This window comes from Podarcis gaigeae (genome assembly GCF_964106915.1).
Source record: "Podarcis gaigeae genome assembly, chromosome: 7".
Taxonomy (NCBI): domain Eukaryota; kingdom Metazoa; phylum Chordata; class Lepidosauria; order Squamata; family Lacertidae; genus Podarcis; species Podarcis gaigeae.
The window spans coordinates 84,214,096-84,238,526 of record NC_139683.1 but is presented as its reverse complement, the minus strand read 5'-3'; the positions used below and the strand labels follow the sequence as shown (position 1 = coordinate 84,238,526).

At 42.3% G+C, this 24,431-nt stretch overlaps 1 protein-coding gene across 3 annotated transcripts in view; it reads left to right on the top strand.

Moving 5' to 3' along the window:
* VWA8 (von Willebrand factor A domain containing 8) overlaps positions 1–24,431 on the top strand; it is a 96,649-nt gene that overhangs the window by 43,250 nt on the left and 28,968 nt on the right. For all 3 annotated transcript variants that reach the window (XR_014566649.1, XM_083748365.1, XM_083748364.1), the window contains exons 22-32: positions 258–333; positions 1,980–2,115; positions 4,896–5,015; positions 6,200–6,405; positions 9,874–10,025; positions 14,873–14,981; positions 15,193–15,331; positions 16,547–16,737; positions 21,451–21,567; positions 22,805–22,869; positions 22,982–23,107. Coding sequence is in view for 2 of the 3 variants with exons in the window: in XM_083748365.1 (XP_083604491.1) it covers positions 258–333; positions 1,980–2,115; positions 4,896–5,015; positions 6,200–6,405; positions 9,874–10,025; positions 14,873–14,981; positions 15,193–15,331; positions 16,547–16,737; positions 21,451–21,567; positions 22,805–22,869; positions 22,982–23,107 (1,437 nt within the window). In the remaining variant the exon portion in view is untranslated. The remainder of the gene's footprint in view (positions 1–257; positions 334–1,979; positions 2,116–4,895; positions 5,016–6,199; positions 6,406–9,873; positions 10,026–14,872; positions 14,982–15,192; positions 15,332–16,546; positions 16,738–21,450; positions 21,568–22,804; positions 22,870–22,981; positions 23,108–24,431) is intronic.

The window sequence follows — 24,431 nt, the reverse complement described above, 5'->3', positions numbered from 1 at the left end:
ATGGCATGATCTCTTCTACTCATTAAAACAAGGGACTGCTAACTGAAAAATCATCTTGAGGTGGTGAAACAGAGTATAACGTCCCTGATAAGACTAACTTCGGTTCCCTTTTCAACACCAATTTTGTGATGAAAGCATTTTTCCATAAAGCTCAGTGCTGTTTCTAGGGTGGTTTCTAAGTGTAAAATGGAGTCTGATATTTTGAAATAAGAAAAAATTCATTCCCTTTTTGACTTGTGCATGTTTTGCTATCTTAGAGACACGACCGTGCAGAGTCTTACACTTCAGCCTTCGGTTAAAGATGGTCATATTGTCTATGAGGATTCTCCACTAGTAAGTCCACATTTGTGCATTTGAGTATATGAGTTCTTCACTAAAATTCATTGATGGGTCCAAGTCTTTATCTTGAGGTGAAATACATCATTACAAATCTAAGAATGCCCTGTTTCTTTTCAAAGTAAGTTTTCTAGCCCTCAAAACAAGGGCTAGGGTTACATTACCTTTGGGTAACGTAATTTTGGGTTGTGAAGGCGGCAACCCCGGAAGTGTATACTTCTGGGTTTCTCCTTGTGCGCAGAAGCGGCGCCTTTGGATATGGACTTTTCGGGGTAAGTACGGACCCAGGGGATGAATTAAGTTCATATCCGGAGGGTCCACTGTAAGTTGAAAAGTATGGAAATGAAAAATATGGCTGAAATCCAGCGCTGCTCTTCCTCTCATGGAAATGGCCTTTGACCTGGCAGACGTTTCTGCTAACAGAAGAGAAGGGGAGGCATTTTCCCCCATTTCCCCCTTCAGTTCCCACATCAGCTTCCATGCTGTTCTAGAAGATGCCGCAATCCTTTGGAGCAAATTTTCAAGGCAGCAGAGAGAAGTGGAGAAAACCCTTTCCCCTCTTACATTAAGCAATAGATCCACTTTGCTTGTGTGTGGAGCTTAGCTTGTGCTTATCTCCCCACAGCTGCACTGATAATAAGCAAGCAGAGAAACAATCCATTGAATGTCTTCTCTTAAATACTCAAAATGTGAACTCTATGACCAATTCACAGGTAGTAAATTTATATCTGTGTCGAAGTGCATCCAGAGTTGCGCAGTTTCTTTTCCAATGCAAAAAAAGGCCAATGCAATTCTGGGCTGCATCAATAGGAATATAGCATCTAGATCAAGGGAAGTAATAGTGCCACTGTATTCTGATCTAGTCAGACCTCACCTGGAGTACTGTGTCCAGTTCTGGGCACCACAGTTCAAGAAGGACACTGACAAACTGGAACGTGTCCAGAGGAGGGCAACCAAAATGGTCAAAGGCCTGGAAACGATGCCTTATGAGGAATGGCTAAGGGAGCTGGGCATGTTTAGCCTGGAGAAGAGGAGGTTAAGGGGTGATATGATAGCCATGTTCAAATATATAAAAGGATGTCACATAGAGGAGGGAGAAAGGTTGTTTTCTGCTGCTCCAGAGAAGCAGATACGGAGCAATGGATCCAAACTACAAGAAAGAAGATTCCACCTAAACATTAGGAAGAACTTCCTGACAGTAAGAGCTGTTTGACAGTGGAATTTGCTGCCAAGGAGTGTGGTGGAGTCTTCTTCTTTGGAGGTCTTTAAGCAGAGGCTTGACAACCATATGTCAGGAGTGCTCTGATGGTGTTTCCTGCTTGGGAGGGGGTTGGACTCGATGGCCCTTGTGGTCTCTTCCAACTCTATGATTCTATGAAATAAAAAGAACAGGGGAGCACAGATTGTGTTCCCTTTGCCCCTCACTTCCATTCTGCCAGCAAGAGTCCAGCAGACGTGCCTTCTTAATTTTCAGCCCCTCATGCCTTAGGATTGTTGCCTTAAGAAATTAAAATGGAAATATCTGAGATTAGCAAACACTGGCCTCTGACAAATGCACAGGTAGTAAATTTATATCTCTGTCGAAGTGCATCCAGAGTTGTGCAGTTTCTTTTCCAATGCACGTGCTGTTTAACGTTTTCCAGGTGAAAGCTGTCAAAAAGGGGCACATTCTCGTTATCGATGAGGCAGACAAGGCCCCAACAAATGTCACCTGCATTTTGAAAACCTTGGTGGAAAGTGGAGAAATGATTCTGTCTGATGGAAGGCGCCTTCTTGCCAGTAAGTAAACCCCTGAACACAGTATTCCAGCAGTTGCATTTGTTGCAGATTAATGAACAGCACATTTCTCCAACGTTTGGGCCTTCTTTTGGTCATTAATTACTATCTAAATATAGTTTACCAAAGAAAATAAAGCTTTTAGGTTGCAAACACTCAGACGGTACATTAGGTTCTTGTTCTCTGTCTCTTATTATTAATGTATATTTGAGAATATCAGAATAATTATATAATAAGAATGCATTGCCCTAGGAAACAAAGATTTTTAATACTACCAGCCAGTGCTGCGGTCTTGGACTGGATAGCTTGCAAGTTTATTTTGAATAGTTCTGGGAAAAAGACTTTTGCTCTGCAAATCTTTGGTCCCAGGGGCTGTAAGAGGCATTGGATGTGCCACATCAGAGGCAGAAAGACAGCTCCACCTTCAGAAAAGGAGACCCGGCTACCATTTCGCCGCCACCACAGCAGCTTCCATGCTATTTGCCCTATTGAGGTCAGAGCTCTGAAGTCAGTAAACTCAAAAGGGGATTTTCCAGGGTGATTTGGAGGGATTCTAGGGAATGCATGGATCCAAAGGATCCAGTCCCACAACATGCCTCTATTCAAGGAATAAATTAATGCATCCCAAATGGTGGTGGAGTTCATTCCAGTGTTTTTTTTTTTTAAATAAATACATAAATAAAAAGAACAGAGGAGCACAGATTGTGTTCCCTTTGCCCCTCACTTCCATTCTGCCAGCAAGATTCCAGCAGACGTGCCTTCTTAATTTTCAGCCCCTCATGCCTTAGGTTTGTTGCCTTAAGGAATTAAAATGGAAATATGAGATTAGCAAACACTGGCCTCTGCTCCTCTTTCCTGCCCTCCTTCATCTTTCATGTCTCTGCCTCCCAAAGGCTTGCACAGCTGTTTGTTGCTGCAGCCCTGGCTATAAGCTTCGCAGGCTAATGGTGCTTCTGCGAGGCACCTCTCTTTGGAGTGGGGGTGTCAGCATTTCACTCCTCCGTTGCTGGATGTGTGACTGCTATATCACATGTCTGTGTTTACTTTCCAGGCTTGGAAAGTATGAGAACGGAAGTCAGTTTTATCTCTTCCGCTGTATTGTACTTTTGTACTTACCGTATTTTTCGCTCTATAAGATGCACCAGACCACAAAACGCACCTAGTATTTGCAGGAGGAAAACAAGGAAAAAAATATTCTGAATCTCAAAAGCCAGAACAGCAGTGAAAGCAGTAATCCCTCTTGCTGTTCTGGCTTCTGAGATAGCTGCACAGCCTGCATTTGCTCCATAAGACGCACACACATTTCCCCTTACTTTTTAGGAGGGAAAAAGTGAGTCTTATAGAGCAAAAAATACAGTACTTTCTCTCTCTCTCTCTCTCTCTCTCTCTCTCTCTCTCTGAGAAGAAGTGATTGCTTTGTCCTGTATATATTGCTTAATAAATACTTAGAATGCACACACCAAAGCTCCACTTCATTTCTGCTATACTCTGCTGATTGAACGTGCACATATCTTTGGATATGTGTTGCTGGTGCGCACCGGGGCTGAAGATTTCTGGACGTCCCGGGCTGTGCTTCATCAGGAAGACTCCCGGAGAGGTTTGTCTCCATTTGGGGACTGCGTGTGCCCCCCAGGCGTGTTCCGACACGGGGTGGTGGTTCAAAAAAGCTTGAGAGGCTGCCAACTCTGCAGGCAAGCGGTAACATAACTGGGCTCCTGAGCCCCAAAGGGAAGCCGTAAAAAGAATGTAGTTGGTCAAGGGAGCTGTGGACTCAAAAAGGTTGAAAACCTGCTATATTCAGAACACTGGCATATTGGTTAGCTAAAAAATTATAACCAGGTGAGCCTGGTTATAACAAAGAAGTGCTTATATTGGACTGTGCTGATCACTGTGCTGCACTAATGGATATTAGTTTTTTTACATAAGGTAAAGGTAAAGGGACCCCTGACCATTAGGTCCAGTCATGGATGAATCTGGGGTTGCGGCGCTCATCTCGCTTTACTGGCCGAGGGAGCTGGAGTACAGCTTTCTGGGTCATGGGGCCAGCATGACTAAGCCGCTTCTGGCAAACCAGAGCAGCACACGGAAACACTGTTTACCTTCCTGCCGGAGCAGTACCTATTTATCTACTTGCACTTCATGCTTTTGAACTGCTAGGTTGGCAGGAGCAGGGACCGAGCAATGGGAGCTCACCCCGTCGTGGGGATTTGATAAGTATTTCAGATCAGAGTGTTAATAGAGACAGTTAGTTTGTCATAAGTTTGCTTGGTGTGGGCCTGCAGGATTGGAAAAGCTGGAATCCTCTACCTTTTTATGAAGAGAACGAGTTGAACAGTTGAGTTTCTCTAGACTGGAATTGAATGGAATAGCTTGGCAGCAGGAGAGAATGCTGTAGAATCAGTAAAATTTAAAATGTAACATTGTTCAAGGGGAATGTAGGGATAGATGAATCAAAATGCTTATGGTTCATATGAATTTTTCATGTGGTCATTCATAACAACATTTACTAATCACCAAGTATTTTTTAAAAATCTGTATGAAAATTCATATTTAAATATGTATTTAAATGTATTTATAACAAAATGCATAATTTTATACATTTTTGTACTTTTGGGGTATTCTATTGCAAAATTTTAACGATAATGGGTTATATTCACTGTAGAGTTAAGCAGATCATTTCATACATACTGATTATTTAAAACCTTTCAGTGGGCATGAATTTTGTTACTTGAACCATGCCTTGTAAAGTTGAAAATATTAATTCAATTATATGTATTTTCTAGACTCTGCTAGTGTGAGTGGAAGAGAAAATGTGGTGGTAATTCATCCAGATTTCAGAATGATCGTTCTAGCAAACAGACCTGGATTTCCGTTTTTGGGCAATGACTTTTTTGGAACACTAGGTAAGCGCAGTGCTTAACAATAAAACAACAACAACTGTGTTTTCTACAGACTTCAGTATGGAAAATATAAGCTTTCCTTTACTTGACCTCCAGATAGAAAAGATATAATAATAATAATAATAATAATAATAATAATAATAATAATAATAATAAAAAATTATTTTATTTATATCCCGCCCTCCCCAGCCGAAGGAAACAGGCTTTTTTTTAAAGAAATCTGTTCAGCTTTTCAGATAAGAGGCTGTGTCAGTCATTTTCTCGTCTGACACTTGGAAGAGAATTACACATGGCCTCTTTCGGGAAAGTGGCTGCATAAAATAAGTGATTTTGAATTTAAAAGTATTTGGCTAAGCACATAGCAGAACATACTTTTTCAGAATGTTAGCAAGAAGACCTCTGTTTCTGGGATTGTTATAAGGTAATTTGGGATGAGAGGAAGGGGTCCAAATACTGGCATTGTGTGACTGTTGTGGGTCCCTGTACCCCAGCCTTCCTCAGTGATGGATAGGCTTGATGGAAGTTGGCACTCCATTGGGAGAAGAAGAGGAGTTTGGATTTGATATCCCGCTTTATCACTACCCTAAGGAGTCTCAAAGCGGCTAACATTCTCCTTTCCCTTCCTCCCCCACAACAAACACTCTGTGAGGTGAGTGAGGCTGAGAGACTTCAGAGAAGTGTGACTGGCCCAAGGTCACCCAGCAGCTGCATGTGGAGGAGCAGGGAAGCGAACCCAGTTCACCAGATTACAAGTCCACCATTCTTAACCACAACAACACACTGGGAGGGCAGCAGGTTGCTGAAAGCTCATAGTGGTCCTCTAGTCCTAGCTCTTGGAAATCTCATACAAAGGATCTGTTCCCAGCCTTTCTCCCTGAGCTACTTCCAAGTGGAGGACTGGATGATTATGGTCCCCACTGAGGAGAGCAGCTGGCGAACGTCCATACACGAAGATGTGTTGAAGCTGTGCAACAGGTATCTAGAGGGACCGTTTGCCATAAAGACCCCTTTGAATAGCACAAGGGGCAACATGGTTGAAGGTTCAGTGGAGACTTCTGCCTCCAGTCTGGGAATGCAACCGAGTCAACAAGACCTGGCTTTGTGGACTTTGCATAGCTTCAGGGTTTCCATTACTATATACTACAACCTTTCCACAACTCTCTCCATTCCTTGCTTGTTTATTCCAGGAGATATTTTTAGCTGCCATGCTATTGATAATCCCAAACCAAGCTCTGAGCTTGCAATGCTTCGACAATACGGGCCTGCGGTTCCTGAGCCAGTCCTGCAGAAACTAGTGGCTGCTTTTGGAGAGCTCAGAAGCTTGGCCGACCAAGGAATTATCAATTATCCTTACTCAACGAGAGAGGTAGTGAATATAGTCAAGCATTTACAGGTACAGTATATACATTCCTGCTACTGACGCGATTTGGAACAAACCCACTGATAAATATTGACATTTAACTTGCAAAAACCATTTGGATGAGTAGATTGAAATTGGTAAAGCCTAAAATGTTTGTAGGACCATCTAAGTGGTTTTAATGGCTGTGGCTGGTTCCAGAGTGAAAGCAGTGAAATTAGGTTAGTTGTGAATAACCCAAGTCCAGCAGGGGCCTGAATCTGATTGACTCAAGAGAAAATGTGCCCAGATGATTCCTCCTTTCCTATGTATATAAAGGACCAGGGCCCTGCGGGATTTGACATCTTTCCGCAGGGCCTGCAAGACGGAGCTGTTCCGCCAGGCCTTTGGGCAGGGTGCAGTTTGACTTTCTTTTGTATAAAACAAGCCCGAAGGAGGGCCCCAACCCGCTCACAGGTCCTTGTATGATCATTGGAAACAGTTGATCCTGGCAAGTATTAACCATGCTCAATTCCAACTTGATAATTGTCACCTGCCCAGATTTTAACTCTAAATTAATTTTAAGATGTATTTTAATTAATTGATGTCTGGTTTTTTGCATATTGTGTTGTTTTTATGATGTTAGCCGCTCTGAGCCCGGCCTCGGCCAGGGAACGGCGGGATAAAAAATTATTATTATATTATTATTATTCGCTTTGTAGACATGCCACTTCTGTGTGGAAGCAAGCCCATAAGATAGGGGTTGCTAAGCTTATCAGCCCCAAGCAACTTCTGATCCCTCCAGATGCCACATGCCAGCAAAGCACACACACACATCTGGGCACACACAAAATCAAGCTACCCTGTTATTTTCTTGCATTTCTCAAGCCCTCTGTGTAAAACTAAGGAATTGTTAGTTACTGAAGCTGGGGAGGATTTTTTTTTTGGGGGGGGAGATTTTAAGAAGTAAAACAGTCGTGCAAGAGTGTTTCTCCACCTTTTTTACCACTATTTTATTTCAGGAAGATAATGGGCTGCAAGTTAAAGCTGCCGGCTCCCCTGAACCTTGCTTAGCGAGAAAGAGAGAGATAATTCAGGAAGATATGGGCTGCAAGTTAATGAAAGGATGCCCCCGGGCACCCCTGAACGTTCCTTAAATCACCCATGGGTGCCACAGGACACTGGTTGAAAACAAGTGCTTTACATATTTACTCAGAAGTCCGGCCAGCTATGATCAATGGGGCTTTTTTCCTGTGATCTATGTTAGGGTTGCAACCTAAAGTACTCTTCTCAGAAGGTTCAGAAAAATTATCCTGTGTTCTTTGTAGCTTGTTCAGAATGAAATAATAAAACCTATTTACCCATTTTCTGGCCAAAGGCTTCCAGAGCAGTTTATGAATATTAGAAATGAGATAATCCCATGTTCTTAGGCTTGACCCCAGAGGAATAGGGATTGGGAGGGCTGAGGTAAAAAAGAAGCTTGGGAAGGAGTTCTCCGTTATTCAGCATATCATTGAGCTTCCACAGCGGAAGGCGGGCTGCTTTCTCTCACTAATTCAGAACGACAAACCCCTGTGCTGCAAACTTAACACAACAAACAACACAAACAACCCGATGACCAGTATGCTAGATAGCTCTGCAATTCTTACTGCATAATATACATAATTTAGTACAACAAAAACAAAATGTGTACACTTGTAAATTCTCTAATATATTTGAAATCAAATGAACACACGTCTGTCAATCTTTGAAAGTCCGTAGAAGTAAAAGAAGTTTGTAGTTGAAACAAAGTAATAGATGCTATCTTGTGGGATAAGCAATAAAACTTTGTGCATTTTTCTAATCTGTGGGTTGTACTGAAGAAGATTCCAGCGAAACAGATTATCCGGGATCACTGTCCTACGTTGTTATTCACTTACTACTTCGGCACCATGAACGCCTAAAAAGTTTTACCGTTGTACTAAATTATGTATACAGTGGTACCTCGGGTTACATACGCTTCAGGTTACATACGCTTCAGGTTACAGACTCCGCTAACCCAGAAATAGTGCTTCAGTTTAAGAACTTTGCTTCAGGATGAGAACAGAAATCGTGCTCCGGCAGCGACAGGAGGCCCCATTAGCTAAAGTGGTCTTCAGGTTAAGAACAGTTTCAGGTTAAGTACAGACCTCTGGAACGACTTACCGTATTTTTCACTCTATAACACGCACCAGACCATAACACACATGTGGTTTTTAGAAGAGGAAAACAAGAAAAAAATTTTTTAAACAAAATAGTGGATATATGATTTTTGTGGTTCATGCTGTGGCCACAGACATGTGATCTGACAGTGAGTTTGGAGTAAAGGTAAAGGTAAAGGTACCCCTGCCCGTACGGGCCAGTCTTGACAGACTCTGGGGTTGTGCGCCCATCTCACTCAAGAGGCCAGGGGCCAGCGCTGTCCGGAGACACTTCCAGGTCACGTGGCCAGCGTGACATCGCTGCTCTGGCGAGCCAGAGCCGCACACGGAAATGCCGTTTACCTTCCCGCTGGTAAGCGGTCCCTATTTATCTACTTGCACCCGGAGGTGCTTTTGAACTGCTAGGTTGGCAGGCGCTGGGACCGAGCAGCGGGAGCGCACCCCGCCGCAGGGATTCGAACCGCCGACCTTTTGATCGGCAAGTCCTAGGCACTGAGGCTTTAACCCACAGCGCCACCTGCATCCCGAGTTTGGAGTAGCCCAATGCAAAAATCCTGAGGATCCATGTGGATCCATGCTTTGTAACCACGGAGGAGTGAAGGAAGGGGAACCATGGATCCTCTGCTCACGACTGCAGCAGATCCCCCCCGCCACCCGCAGGCATTCGCTCCATAACACGCACAGACATTTCCCCTTACTTTCTAGGAGGAAAAAAGTGAGTGTTATGGTGCAAAAAATACGGTAAGTACTTAACCCGAGGTACCACTGTATTATGCAATAAGATTTGCACTGCTACCTAGCATACTGGTCATCGTGTTGCTTGTGTTGTTTGTTGTTGGCTTGTCACTTTCTCTCACTGGCCGTGGGGATGTGATAGTCAGTAGCTGGAGGGAGGGCGGCTTTCAGCAGAGCTGTCTTGGTGATCGGAAGGTGCTTACCGGCTGCTTTCTCCTGTGGCCACCGGTGCCAAACACACTGCTCTGCTTTCTTTTGGACCACATCAGTGAGGCTGAGAGGGGAGCTTTGTGTCGTCTGGGCAGCCCAGAACCTCCATACACACCACCCAGGCCTATGCCCAGGGATGTCCCTTCAGTGTTGTTAATGCAGTTGACTTCACCCCCAGACGGTCATTCCCATTGTCTCTCGAGACGGACAGATGCCAGCCATGGGCCTTCACTTCAGTGTATGAAACAGCCTTGCAATGTGCGTCCCTATCAAAGAATCTCAGTGAGTGGAGATGGGCCTGCTTACCTAGAACTCCATTTGCGCATCTCAGAACCTGTGACACCTTGCATCTCGGTCCGTGCGGAGCTCATTAATCTTGTGCTCTTCTCCCTCTCTGTAGAAATTTCCAACAGAAGGGCTTGCCAACGTTGTCAGAAATGTATTTGATTTTGACTCCTACAATAACGAAATGCGTGAGATTTTAATCCGGACTCTGCATAAACATGGAATCCCAGTTGGAGCAAAACCCACCAATGTACACCTGGCTAAGGAGTAAGACTAACATCCATTGTATATTTGCTGCTAGTTAAGATCAACCTGTCTGCCTTGAATGCTTGAAGCAAATATTGCTAATTCCTGAAAACAGATTGATATATTATCGAACTATTATTAATTTATACTATTTTAACTATGCACGTTTACAGCATTTTGTATAAATTGTGAATGTATTATATTATGAATAGTGATGATTTGTATGATTAAATGAATCCAATAAAGGGGGAAATTTGTTCTTCTCGGTTTCTCTTCATTGAATGATCATTTTGCAATTTATTTCCATAATCAGTAGCAAATCCAAATTCTTTTTATCAATAGTGGGGAAATATGTTAGCCCCTATCCTTGCACAAATCTTTCAAAATACTTTGTGGAACATGTCCAAAGAGTAAATTATTCTTGAGTGAAGTTAGCATCTCAGTACTTATTCCCATCATCAGACGTTTGGCATGTACTTTGCAAAACCACAACTCCACAAACTGCTTAAAGGCCATCCAGTTTGCTTCATGATATTGGTGGCCGTCCTCTGGTTTCAGGCAGTATTTTTAATGAGTATAATAAATGCACATAATTTATGTGTCATAACTACTAAGGCTGTGATCCTATCTCGGCTTACCTGGGAGTAAGCCCTATTGATTTCAGTAGTACTTACTTCTGAGAAGACATGGATAAGATCGCACTGCAACCAATTTCCAAAACCATTTATAGAAAAACAAATATTCCCCTTTATACATACAAACCACTGGTGTTAGGCAAATTGGTTTTTATGGAAACTGCTAAGGTGAAGGGCCACGTAGCTAGCTAGCTAGCTAGTTAGTTAGTTAGTTAGTTAGTTAGTTAGTAAATACCATCTGAAATGCATGCCTAAATTAAAATTAGGATTCTAAAGATTAAAAGGAGCACCTTGAATTGGGCATAGAAACAAACAGGTAATCAACTGAAGTTTTAAAATTGGTGAAACAGGTTCATGTTGCCTCATTCCAGTCAATAATTTAGAAGTTGTATTTTTTTAAAATCAATTACAGTTGTTAATGTAATCCAAAACAAAACTTTGGATTTGCTCTCCTTCCTGGCTGTAGGCGATGGGGACTGTTTGTGCTCACTGCACATAATATAACAGCCAGCATTTACCGGGCAGTTCTCGTTGTATTTTATTCATAGCTGCAAGGCGGAAGGCATGTTGGGGCAAGGATTACTGAGGGCAAGGAAATACTAAAGCAAAAGTGAATGTTGGCTTACGGTTGAGACCGTTATCTGGATCTCTGAGAGACTATATGGGTGCAAAAATCTTGTTAAAGCATTTGGGAACTACCTCTCTTTCCATTGTGAGCTTCATATGTACAGTTCCGGCACAGAATATGGTTAGGGTCGAAGCTGGGGTATGTTATGCTGGCCTGAGCCCAGATCAGCATGGTTTGGAGCAATGAATTCCAGTGGCGACACTTCTTCCAGAAGAAAAGGGAAATGGACTTCCAGCTACCCATTTGCCAGTTATATATACAAGAGTTCTTCAGAATAGTCAAAATATTTACTCCAGGGTACTATCCAGCTGTTCCGCCCTCTGCTAAGTGATGTTTTTCCAGCCTTCAGTCTGGGCATCTCAAGTTCATTCATTTTTCCTTCCAGATAAGAAGTCCAATAAAGGTTCCCCGATTGTTATTATGCTATTATATATAAAACTCAGCAGTAGTCTTCCTCCAGTCCGACATCACAACTGGATCTCCAATATTAAGAAACATTCAGTCCTTGTTTTTTATTCCTCAAGGGTTTATTCACTATGGTTATTTGTTAAGACAATAATAGATAGCTATTTACTTATTGTATAATCATTAATTCACATCCGAATCCATATCTTCCAGTCCCATTTCCTGATGGCCACTGTTTTCAGTCCTTTAATATATATATATATAGAGAGAGAGAGAGAGAGTTTCCATTTCCTCCTTTTCCATTCTTTTCTCAAACGTGTTACAAGAGTAAGTAGCTTTCCCCTCGAGATTTATTCCAAATTGTACACAGAATCCTTTCGTTCTCAACTCATCTCTGCCAGCTCAGGATATTTCTTAGTCTCTCCATCCATGGACCCCTTCCCCTTCTCCAGCATCATAGCTTGGCTGCTTCATTCCTCCAGGCACCTGTGTGGAGGTCCTCTCACTTTCATCATCCCTTACCTTCAACTATATCATTTCATTCTCCTGGTCTGGCAAATCTCCAGCAGTATTTTTTTTCCAAAGGCTGTATATATATTATCCAGCCACAACGTTGCCCAATTAACATTTAACATTTTATGCAACTCTACTCTTATTTCCTTGAATTGCTCATTTAATAATTGTTGCACAACTGCGACAGTCAATGCAGTATTTTTCAGCATTTTCACCAGCCTGAGTGCTTTCTCAGAAATTCACACAGTCCTTTCTTATCTGGAAATTGCAGGAAGTTGCATTTCTAACATTGCATTGTCACAGGGAGCAGCCATGTAGTTTCACAATACAAAGCAACACATTCACCAGTAAAACAGGATTAAGACTAGAACAAAATAAGATGAAAATTTCTCAAAGTTGGAGAATCTCTTAGCTGTTTGAAAAACTTTCTTTGGTATGTAGAATAAGGGCATGCTTTTTGATTTATTTGTTTACAGCCCCTTAATGGCATCTCCTCTTAAGCCAGCTATTGGGTTGTATTTCAAATGAACATTTCAACCAGCAGAGAGATAGCCATAGTAGTAATTTATAGGAGTTTCAGAAATAATTGAGGAAAGGAGCTTTTGATTATCTTTGCCCTAGGGGCTGACCTCTAGGGCTATTAAGTGGTGTTATAGCAAAATTCAACCGTTTGGGTTCCTTGAAGATTTCTTGGTCCCATGGCGGGAGCAATCCTTCCAGAACATTTGGAAGAGAATCCCTGTTATATCTGTTCCTCAGAGATAATACGAGACAGTAGCTATCGTTAATCACCACTTAATTATCTTTGAGGATAGAGCCTCAATAGAGACGGCTAACCAGCCATGATGCCTCCCCAGAAGTCTGAGAATAATGAATTTGTAATGAAATTGAGCTGGACAAGGTGGTCCCTGGCGTGGTGTTAGAGGACCCTGGGACAGTTGTCCTGCATGACTCCATTGTCCCTGTGGAGGCTGCCATTGGGCTGGCTTGAAGTTTCATGTCCTCCATGACAACCATGGGAATGTCTCAAGTGGCTGTTGGACCAACAGATTAGGCAGGGCACACCCTTGAGTAATGTGAGGGATGGTTTGAAAATGAGGGAATACAGTGCAGTCCCTTGTTATTTTTGGACCATTACCTGGTCTGGTGAACTTTGTTTTGGTAGTGGCAATTCCTGCCAGTAAGGGGAGTGGGCCTGTTTGAAGGGCCTCCCCTCAGAAACTTATGTGTTCCTGAACGATTCTGTCAAAGCGCTGGCCTCCCTATGAAATGACAATATGAAAGGGGCGGTTGACATCATCTTCGGCACTGTGCCATCTAAGTATCGCCTTGGTATCTTGGTGATCTTTGGGCTATGAAGCAAGCCCACTGTCTCCCTCCCCTTCCTCAGAAAACTTGTTTGAAAAGGAACACTTGCCCTCAGAGTCAAGTTTGCACTGTTAGATGTTTTAGTAGTAAAGCGAGATGAGCGCCACAACCCCAGAGTCGTTCGCGACTGGACATAACTGTCAGGGGTCCTTGACCTTTAACAGTCATAATGTTGGAAGTCTGGCAGGTTTAACAAGCATTGTCTTAACTAATGTGTTAAGATAATGTGTGTCCTCGTCTGCTCCGATTCTACGCCCTGACCGCATTCTGTGACAGGCAGGAAATGCGGGGAGACCTTCTTCTGAGGGAGACAATGGCAATGCTTCATCAGTCATGGCAGTTAATGAAAATGGGCTGAGTTGTATACGATAGGGTTGCCATATTTCAATTTTTTGCAAAATCTCCCCCAAAAAGCGTCCTTTTTAAAACCTTTTTTTAAAAAGGAAAATACCAAAAAAAAAAATCAACACTTCCGATATGGGCTGCCATACACCGGGTTTTCCTGGACATTCGTGCTGCTTTTTCGAAAATTCCACCCAGACGCCATTTTTGATGTGCAGATCCCAGCTATCTCTGGGAAATTCCGATGTATTTGGCAGAATTTCAAAACATATGGCAGCCCTGGCATAGAGGACTATTCCCATTATTTTTTTCTAGTCTATCCTTGATCTTGTCAGCTCCCTATCTATCTCTCCTACCCCACACAAAAAAAGAACCCAACTTGGCCTCCTATTTAAACTCTTATTTGGCAGAATGTTTGTATTTTCTAGAAATGTATTTCCTTCTTCCTTTGTCAGTTGTTGCATTCAAACCTGTGGCCTCCGTTCAGCCAAAGTGTTTCTGGATATGTTGGGACGCAGCTTATACTGCACAGGCCATTTGGGTTTCCAAGTCTTTCCCTCACAGAGCATAATTTTCAGTGGGATTCCTCCCACTGAAGACTGGGAGATCTTAAGACTGCTGATTCTGTGGCAGGTTAACAAGGAAACTTTTCAGCTCAGAAATGTATTTTTAGATGAGGTGCCATCTAAAAAGAGAATGTTATGGGTGGGTTAGCATTCATGGCACTTCAGGTGCCAATAACTTGCATTTTTCCTCTTACATTCATTTTGGTTTGGTTTTGTTCCTCTGTTCTCTTTGTTGTTGTTATCTGTAAATGTTTGAAAACTACCAGCTATCTATCTATCTATCTATCTATCTATCTATCTATCTATCTATCTCTCTATCTCTCTATCTCTCTATCTCTCTATCTATCTCTCTATCTATCTCTCTATCTATCTAAAAAACAACAAGTTAATAATAGTTTCTTTGTTGGGCAGGTTGCCATTGCCAAGTGCAAAATTAACAGGGTACTGGAAAGCCAGCCAGCTGGGTAATGCACAGCAGAAACTTTTGTGCCCAACTGAAACACATCACATAGATATAAAGGTGAGATTTAAAAAAAATAAATCTTAATGTTGACTGTAAGCATACCCTATTTTCCAGGATTTTAAAGTCATACAGAATTTTTTCAAGTATTCCCAATTTGTAGTCTGCCAATTCCAGGGCTGGATTAAGACCCTTAGAGGCCCTAAGCATTTAAAAGATTTTGGTGCCCGCATATGTGTCTAATTCAAAATATAAATTATATTTCTTTTAGGGTCCAATGTACTTAAATGTGCAGGCATTCCCGCTGGAAAGACACGAAGCCAGATCCCTGAGCTTTACAGAAGAACGTGCCTTTTGGTCGCTGCCTTTGAATGAAGTTAATTTAGTGTGCGATGTTGCTGTGGCGCAAGGTAGAGTATGATTTTTATTTTCTGTTTATTTAGTGATGAAGAGAAACTGTATGAATGTGTAGATATCAATAATAATAATAATAATAATAATAATAATAATAATAATAATCTATACCCCACCCTCCCCAGCCAAGGCCAGGCTCAGGGTGGCTAACAACCAATAATAAAAACAAGTTGAATGAATACAACTTAAAAGCAAGATTAAAATACAACATTAAAATATTGAAACATTAAAATATTAAAATGCAGCCTCATCACAGGAGGAGAAAGGAAAAAGGAAAAAGAAAGAGGGGGAGGGAATTAAAATGGCTCCAAGCCAAAGGCCAGGCAGAACAACTCTGTCTTACAGGCCCTGCAGAAAGAAATCAGAACCTGCAGGGCCCTGGTCTCATGAGGCAGAGAGTTCCACCAGGCCGGAGCCAGTGTTGAAAAGGCCCTGCCTCTGGTTGAAGGTAATCTAACTTCCTTAGGGTCCGGGACCACTAGGGTGTTGCTATTTTTGGACCTTGAGGCTCTCCATGGGGCATACCGGGAGAGGTGGTCCTGTAGGTATGAGGGTCCTAGGCTGTAAAGGGCTTTAAAGGTCAAAACCAACACCTTCAATCTGACCCTGTACTCCACCGGGAGCCAGTGCAGCTGGAAAAGTACTGGGTGAATGTGATCCCGCGGTGAGGACCCCGTAAGGAGTCTCGCCGCGGCATTCTGCACCCGCTGGAGTTTCTGGGACAGCTTCAAGGGCAGCCCCTTGAATTATCTAATTATCTAATAATTCTAATTATCTAGAACATAATTAATATCAATTAGTTTGTATGCCACCTTTTTTTATTCCCTCTGCTCTAGAAACCTTCCGGTGGGAAGGTAAACGGCGTTTCCGTGCGCTGCTCTGGTTCGCCAGAAGCGGCTTAGTCATGCTGGCCACATGACCTGGAAGCTGTACGCCAGCTTCCTCAGCCAGTAAAGCGAGATGAGCACCACAACCCCAGTGTTGTCTGCGACTGGACCTAATGGTCAGGGGTCCCTTTACCTTTGTATAAAATGTGAATATATATATATATATGTGAATACATATAGGATTATTAATAACCTGCTATATTCTGTATAGACTCATTCCGTATATCAATATATATTTATGCAAACAATGTCTGTGCCTATAAGCAATCTGTTCATATGTTTGCTTTCATGTAATCTGAATCTTATTCCCGCTCTTGGAAACAGAAGACACCCTTTATGTGGCTACATGCAATCCTGTGTCCTTATATGTCATGGATCCGGCCAGTAAGAATGGATGCATTATAGACTTGTATGACATCTTCCCAAGGACCGTTGGTGGAATGTGGCAACCGTTTGTGACATTGGCACCTCTGGGTAACCCTCTCAAAGGTCAAGTAGTTCTACACGAAGAGCAGGTAAAAAAAGCCAACATGATTTCCATTTCTGGGGTTAATATGTTAGCACCAGGAAGAGAGATCCCTCATATTTCTCAAGCTCTAACGTCTGTCTAGTTTTGAGATCAAAAATAATTCTCATCCAGTTCATCTTGGTTGGGATTCTGGAGGACAAATGTTCCCCTGGTGTAGGGCACTGCCTTTTGTTGTTTTCGCCAAACGTTTCCTGACTGCGTAGGAGCTGGGCTTGTGACACACCTTCTTGCTCACTTGCAGTCCTCCGTAAACTTGGCTCCTTGTACCACATGAGAGCTGGTGTAGTATGGGAGTTAAGATACAGCATTATGAATTGGAGACAAGATTTGCACCGGGGATTTTCTGTCCAAAAACTAATTGGGGGTCCTTTAGACATGCCACTTTGCCTCCACACCCACATCTGCAAGAGAGGGATAATTCTATGGCACTACCGTACATACTTGTTGCAAGCTTTGTCTTCTATTCCAACAGTATATTACACATTTTAGACAGCACTTTTACATTAAGTTCCAACAGATCTCTCTCCAGTTGTGATGTTTGTTCCCCAGTCCCTTTCTTAAGTACTTAATTCAAATGAGGATATTGTATCCATGTTGTTAATTTTCCTGATAATTCCTTAAATTATTCTAATTGATACTCTCCTCACTATTTTTAAAATAAATTTCTATAAGTTGTCCAACCTTCCATCATATTCTTTTTCTTTACCGCTATGGCTTCCTATGGTGACAGCCTAAGTGCTGGTTTTGCCTGTAATAGGTTTTTGTATTTATTCCTTTCTCTATACAAATTTTCCCCAGTTATAGGATTTGTAAATCCTTTATGTACTTTCACCTTTTCATACCATAAATAAGCATGCCAACTGAAAATATTCTCATGACATTCTAAGTCTAAAATATGTGAATTCTCCAATGTCATCCATTCCTTCAAACAACAAAGACAAGATGCTTCATAGTATAATCTCATATCAGGCAGGGAGAAACCTCCTCTCTCTTTTGCATCTATCAGTATTTTATATTTTATTCTAGGTTTTTCCCCCTTGCTAATTATATTTAGAAATATCTTTTTGCCATGCATTGAAGAAATAATAATAATAATAATTTATTTATACCCCACCCATCCAAGCCACACTGGGTGGCTCCCAATCAAGTGTTAAAAACAATACAGCTCCACAGAATCCTTTCACAGAGTCTAAGACAAGGCTTTCTGGAATATTAGCCTTGTTTCGCCATCCTTGGTTTCATCAGTAGAACAGGCTCATATGTAATATTACAGGATAGTGGATCTTACAGCATAGTAGTGGTAACAACCCTTCATGTGGATTATTGGACTCTTTGAACAGACAGGTAGAATAGATACTTATACATGTATGGACCTTATGCATGAACTGACTAGAGAATGAACTGATCCACTGGGTCTTCTGCTTTTTTTGTTGAACTTTACGAGACTTCCGTTGAAATCTACAATTTGATACAACAGATAGTATACCTTATTTTTTCAAAAGTACAGCCGGTTACGCCTTCTGGTTATTCATGCAAAAGTATGGAGCGACAGTGTCACCATTTGCAAGTTTCTCTGTTCTCGCTCCACTTATTAGGCAGAGCAGAATTTATGGTGACATAGTCTCTCCAATTTTGCATTGCTAAACACTGAAAATGAAAAGAGAGGTGTTGCTGCTGCGTTTGATGGCAACTTCGCACTCGCATAATTCCCGAACCAAATCATCTGTTTGCTTCCTGCTGCTCTTCCTATCCTTTACAGTCTTCTCTAACAATATAAATGCATTCTGGATATTTCATTTAACTGGTGCATTGGGGAAAAATGCCTTTATTCATGTCCCAGGACCTTAATGGCACAGAGAAATCCAGATAATTGTTCTGCAGGCTAAAAGCAGTGTGCCGCCGCCACCGCCACCATTCAGAGTCCAGTTTAAATCCCAATTTCCTTTTGCAGACTTTGTACAAGAAAGCAGATGAAAGCTGGGGCTCATCATTAAGCACAATAAATAAATAAATGTTGTTTGCTTTTATTGCTCTTGCAATGCGCTTGTACTGTCTGAAACAGTCTCAAGAGCTCCAGCAGAAAGTGAAGAGAAAAGGAAATTAATGAAGGCCTCCAAAGCTCTTTCAAGCAAACGTACAGCTACACACATGCACAAAACAAAAATATTGAGTACTTTCTTGTTCTTGGGGGGCATGAAAAGGGGGAAACTGGGTATGGCTTTGGAGGAAATATTTGCCTGCAGGAAAGGAGGGATGGCAAAGCAATAAGGAAATAAGTCCTGTTCAAATATTTTCTTCTCTATCCTTTCTTCCTGCCCTGCATTTTTAAACTCCCCTCCTCCCATCTAGAAGAACTCTAACATCAGCTTCCCTTTCCCTTAGTCGCAATTACACCCTTATTTGAACTAAGTTCTTCCAAGGGAGGAAAGCCCTGGCGAAGGAACAAACTGCAACAAGGAAAGGGAAGCTTTGCAGTGGCTAAAAATAAAAGAGCGGCGCCTCAAAATAATGGCTGTTACATCTGTTGAGTATTTGGAATTCAAGGCACTGGGGACATGAGGTCACCCAAAGGTTTCTTTTCTCCCAGTAAAGAATAAACATAACCGAAACTGTGCACAAGCACAGCATATCTTCCCAGCCCACTTGAAGAATTGCCAAAGCTGTAACTGGAAGTATTCACCAGTGATGCAAATTTCTATTTTTATACGCAAACCAACACACCACCAGTCCCTGTTACAGATGGGAGCCATTAACGTCTGCGAGGGTTGGGAAAGGGGCCTTGTTATGGTGCCAGCCGACCTCCTGAGCCCACCGCTAAGTGAAAGAACACAACTGCCTTGCAATGGCTGGAAAATCTTAACCCTTTATTTAGTTGTATTGTGCTAATGCGCATTCGAGACTCATCAAGAAGGCCTTTTTAATCTTCTCCTTCATGTACTTTTGTATATATAGGGGCTGTGAGCATTGCAAACGCTTTCTTGGATTTACATAGGGTATAATGCCAAGTGCTTGGCAATATCTTACTGGGTTGAAGTTAAAACCTTTCTTTTTTAAGAAGAGATGTTGATTTGCTGAATATAACTACGATCCGGAATGTATGAGTGGAGATTTGTTACATGTAAGGGGTTCTTATATGGAAAATATGGTCTGAAGCTCAACATCAAAAAAACTAAGATCATGGCCACTGGTTCCATCACCTCCTGGCAAATAGAAGGGGAAGAATTGGAGGCAGCGAGAGATTTTACTTTCTTGGGCTCCATGATCACTGCAGATGGTGACAGCAGTCACGAAATTAAAAGACGCCTGCTCCTTGGGAGAAAAGCAATGACAAACCTAGACAGCATCTTAAAAAGCAGAGACATCACCTTGCCGACAAAGGTCTGTATAGTAAAAGCTACGGTTTTCCCAGTAGTGATGTATGGAAGTGAGAGCTGGACCATAAAGAAGGCTGATCGCCAAAGGATTGATGCTTTTGAATTCTGGTGCTGGAGGAGACTCTTGAGAGTCCCATGGACTGCAAGAAGATCAAACTTATCCATTCTGAAGGAAATCAGCCCTGAGTGTTCACTGGAAGGACAGATCCTGAAGCTGAAGCTCCAATACTTTGGCTACCTCATGAGAAGAGAAGACTCCCTGGGAAAGACCCTGATGTTGGGAAAGATTGAGGGCACAAGGAGAAGGGGACGGCAGAGGAGGAGATGGTTGGATAGTGTTCTCGAAGCTACAAACATGAGTCTGACCAAACTGCGGGAGGCAGTGGAAGACAGGAGTGCCTGGCATGCTTTGGTCCATGGGATCATGAAGAGTCGGACACGACTAAACGACTAAACAACAACAACAACAACAAGGGGTTCTCTGCTAGAATCTTTATCCCTGATACCAAGTTTTCTGTGTTAGGAATTCTTTTGTGTGAAGGAACATTCAGGCAAATGCGTTCCCTTTTGCTACCTGAAGTGTTATTGCCCAGATACAAATTCACCACATCAATAACAACAAGGCATAATTCACATTTACATAATTTACATATTTTACATTTCTGCCAAACTGATGCTTGCCTGTTTTTTAGGGTGAAGTTATAGCAATATGGCATGGAGACTCCAGTTGTCCCGGTCTTGAATAGGTAGCTGAATTTTTTAAAAGAAAGAAATGAAGTGCTTTACCTTAGTGCCATATCCTAAAAGATAAGGGGAGCTGTCTCACCACACTTATTTCCAAATAGACCTGCATGAATTTTATGCTCCTAGATTGTGCCTCATCTTAGTCCAGGTTGCTTGAACACTTTCACTTGCTCCAGCTTCCTTCAACAAAATAACCAAAGAAGTGATCTGTAGCAGATCTTGGAATTAATCTGTGATTATTTCTTTGGTGCTCTCCCATTCATATGACATTACATGGTTTGGGATATTGAGACCAGTTTGACACAACAGACCAACCATATATTTCTCTTATAAGTCATGTATTTCAACCTAACAGTGAACTTTGACAAAATGCTGTTGAGGGACCTCTTTAGAAAGAAAGAAAGAAAGAAAGAAAGAAAGAAAGAAAGAAAGAAGCTTAGGTAGTGGTTTCCAACAAAGAGAAATCTACTCAAAATTCTAAAATGTCTTCAGTGTCAATCTTTTCAGTGAAAGGAATCAATGATGCCATGAAAATGGCATATGCTGGAAGAGAATGTAATTTTTTTACTTTCTTTTTGCAGAGCAATGTTATTCTATTAGTGGACATGAACACTGGATCCATACGCCGACTTTTACTGTCGCCAGATGTGAAAGAGAGTCCTAAAAGGTCATCCTGGTGGGGGAACAAGGAAGAGCAGGTAAGGCAGGGGTCAGGAACCGTTTTCAGCCATGGGCCGGTCCACCGTCCCTCAGACCATGTGGGGGGCCAGACAATAATTTGAAAAAAAATAATGAATGAATTCCTATGCCCCGCAAATAACCCAGAGATGCATCTTAAATAAAAGCACATATTCTACTCACATAAAAACACCAGGCAAGCCCCACAAATAACCCAGAGATGCATTTTAAATAAAAGCACACATTCTGCTCACGTAAAAACACCAGGCAAGCCCCACAAATAACCCAGAGATGCATTTTAAATAAAAGCACATATTCTGCTCACGTAAAAACACCAGGCAGGCCCCACAAATAACCAGAGATGTATTTTAAATAAGAGGACACATTCTTCTCATGTAAAAACACGCTGATTCCCGGACTGTCCGCGGGCTGGATTGAGAAGGCGATTGGGCCGCATCCTGCCCCTTAGGTTGCCTACCCCTGAGGTAAGGCATCGCAATAGCCAACTATGCTTTGTGCGAAATGAGAAGCTTCGGTCTCCCCCAAGCCTAGTTATCAATTTTTTTCTGTCTAGCCTTTATGAACAGCAACACATAAAGGAAGCTCTTCACTTTGAAACCTCATGCCCGTGTGCATTTCTTTAATTTTGTTTTTTTTATGGTACTACAGAACAACTGTTTTTGCTTGCAGGCACTAACATAGCTACTCTTCAGGAATTTGTATGCATGTATTTTTAATTAAATTTCCCTTACAGTCAGATATAGGAAATGGGCTTTGGAGGAGCTATGTAGTCATGATGCAGTATAGTTTGCATGTGAAAGGGCTTCTTGTTCAGTAGCCAGGATCTCAGTTCAAAAGAACTAGAAATATCTCGGGCTAAATTCTTTGAGAGTAGGGTAAAGTCTTCTGTCCTAGATGGGCTGACAGCTTTGCATGATAAATCTCTTTTGTTCCAGTCTCAATCCAGTTTACGTCAAATAAACCAGGGAATCTGTGGTTATAAGCATTTATATATCAGTAGAGTGCACCCTGCTGGCTTTTGGAATATAGTACTATATTTTTTGCCAAACAAGGTCTCTATGGAAGTAAAAGCCTGATCTGAAGCACTTTTCATTCATATAGATAGAGGCCAAATATTCATTTACTGTTTGTTTGTTTTCCTCCTGTAAGCAGGCAGACAACACTTTTACAACTGAAGTTGTGATGAATTTTGTGAGTTTGAATTGGGTAATTTTGTAATTTATTTTTTTTTCTTAGAAGAGTCACAAAATGTGCAGGGAGTTTTCGCACAAAAACTGGCTGGTGTTCTATAAAGAAGAAGGGTGAGAAAGAATTCCTGTTTCCTATTCCCTCCCCTCACGGCAAAAAAACCAGGCCCCTCTCCTGTGTTTGTCCTCAGTCTAATTTTGTCTTTCTTACCCCTTTATTTTCCAGGAGTCACCTTACTGTTTTAGATGTCCTGGAAGGCCACGCTCACACCATCACGCTGCCTATCAAACTCTCCTCTGTCTTTTTAGCGGCTGAAGACCACTGGCTCCTGGTCGAGAGCAAAACAAACCAGTAAGATAAACATGCTACAGATATGCCTGTATGTTCCACCCAGAAACGTAGACATATCCATGCCCTATCCATGGCTAAATATTTGCATGAAAATATTTCTCCATAACTTGGGAATCTCCATTTTTTGTAACCCCTGCTTCTGCTTTAGCAAGTTTTTTGGCATGATCCAGCCAATAATACTGGTGTGGTTTTTATGTAACGCTAAGCCAAACTTTGGCTTAGCCGGTAATCCTGGGGGTATCTGGGGTGAAAATTTGCTGCCACTTGACTCTTCCCTTGGCTATGCTGCTGCTGTCCGTGGCTTGGCTTAGTGCTTGGCTTACAGCCTGGAATTGTGGTTTGTCTCTCTCCCTATAAACTATATACAGTGGTGCCCCACAAGACGAACGCCTCGCAAGATGGAAAACCCACTAGACGAAAGGGTTTTCTGTTTTGGAGGCGCTTCGCAAAACGAATTTCCCTATGGGCTTGCTTTGCAAGACGAAAATGTCTTGCGAGTTCCTGCGGGGGTTTCCCCCCCCCCTTTTCCTAAGCCCTAAGCCGCTTATCAGCAGATCCGCTAAAAGCCGCTAAACCGCTAATAGCGCTAATCCGCTAAGCTGTCAATGGGCTTGCTTCGCAAGACGAAAAAACCGCTATACGAAGAGCCTCATGGAACAGATTAATTTCGTCTTGCGAGGCACCACTGTAACAAAGCTTTGTTCTTGATTTACCATTTGTGGTTTGCTTGGGGGAGACAAATCACAAACCTGGTTTCACACATGACAGTCAACCAAACTACGGCTTAGCTTTGGGTTGCATGGCGGCAGCAGGTCCAAAAGGAGCAAAGCAGCTGGGATTTTCACTCCAGGGACCTGCTTGTTCTTGCTAAGCCATGGTTTGGCTTAGTGTTCATGCTAATGAGTTAAAAACTTGCTCTGCTCCAACCCATTGAAATCCACGAGGTTTTCAAGCACTTAATGTAGGGTATGAATCTTAAGAGGGATGCGGGTGGCGCTGTGGGTTAAACCACAGAGCCTAGGACTTGCCGATCAGAAGGTCGGCAGTTCGAATCCCCACGAAGGGGTGAGCTCCCGTTGCTTGGTCCCTGCTCCTGCCACCCTAGCAGTTCGAAAGCACGTCAAAGTGCAAGTAGATAAATAGGTACCGCTCCAGCGGGAAGGTAAACAGTGTTTCCGTGCACTGCTCTGGTTCGCCAGAAGCGGCCTAGTCATGCTGGCCACATGACCCGGAAGCTGTACACCAGCTCCCTCGGCCAATAAAGCGAGATGAGCGCCGCAACCCCAAGAGTCGGCCACAACTGGACCTAATGGTCAGAGGTCCC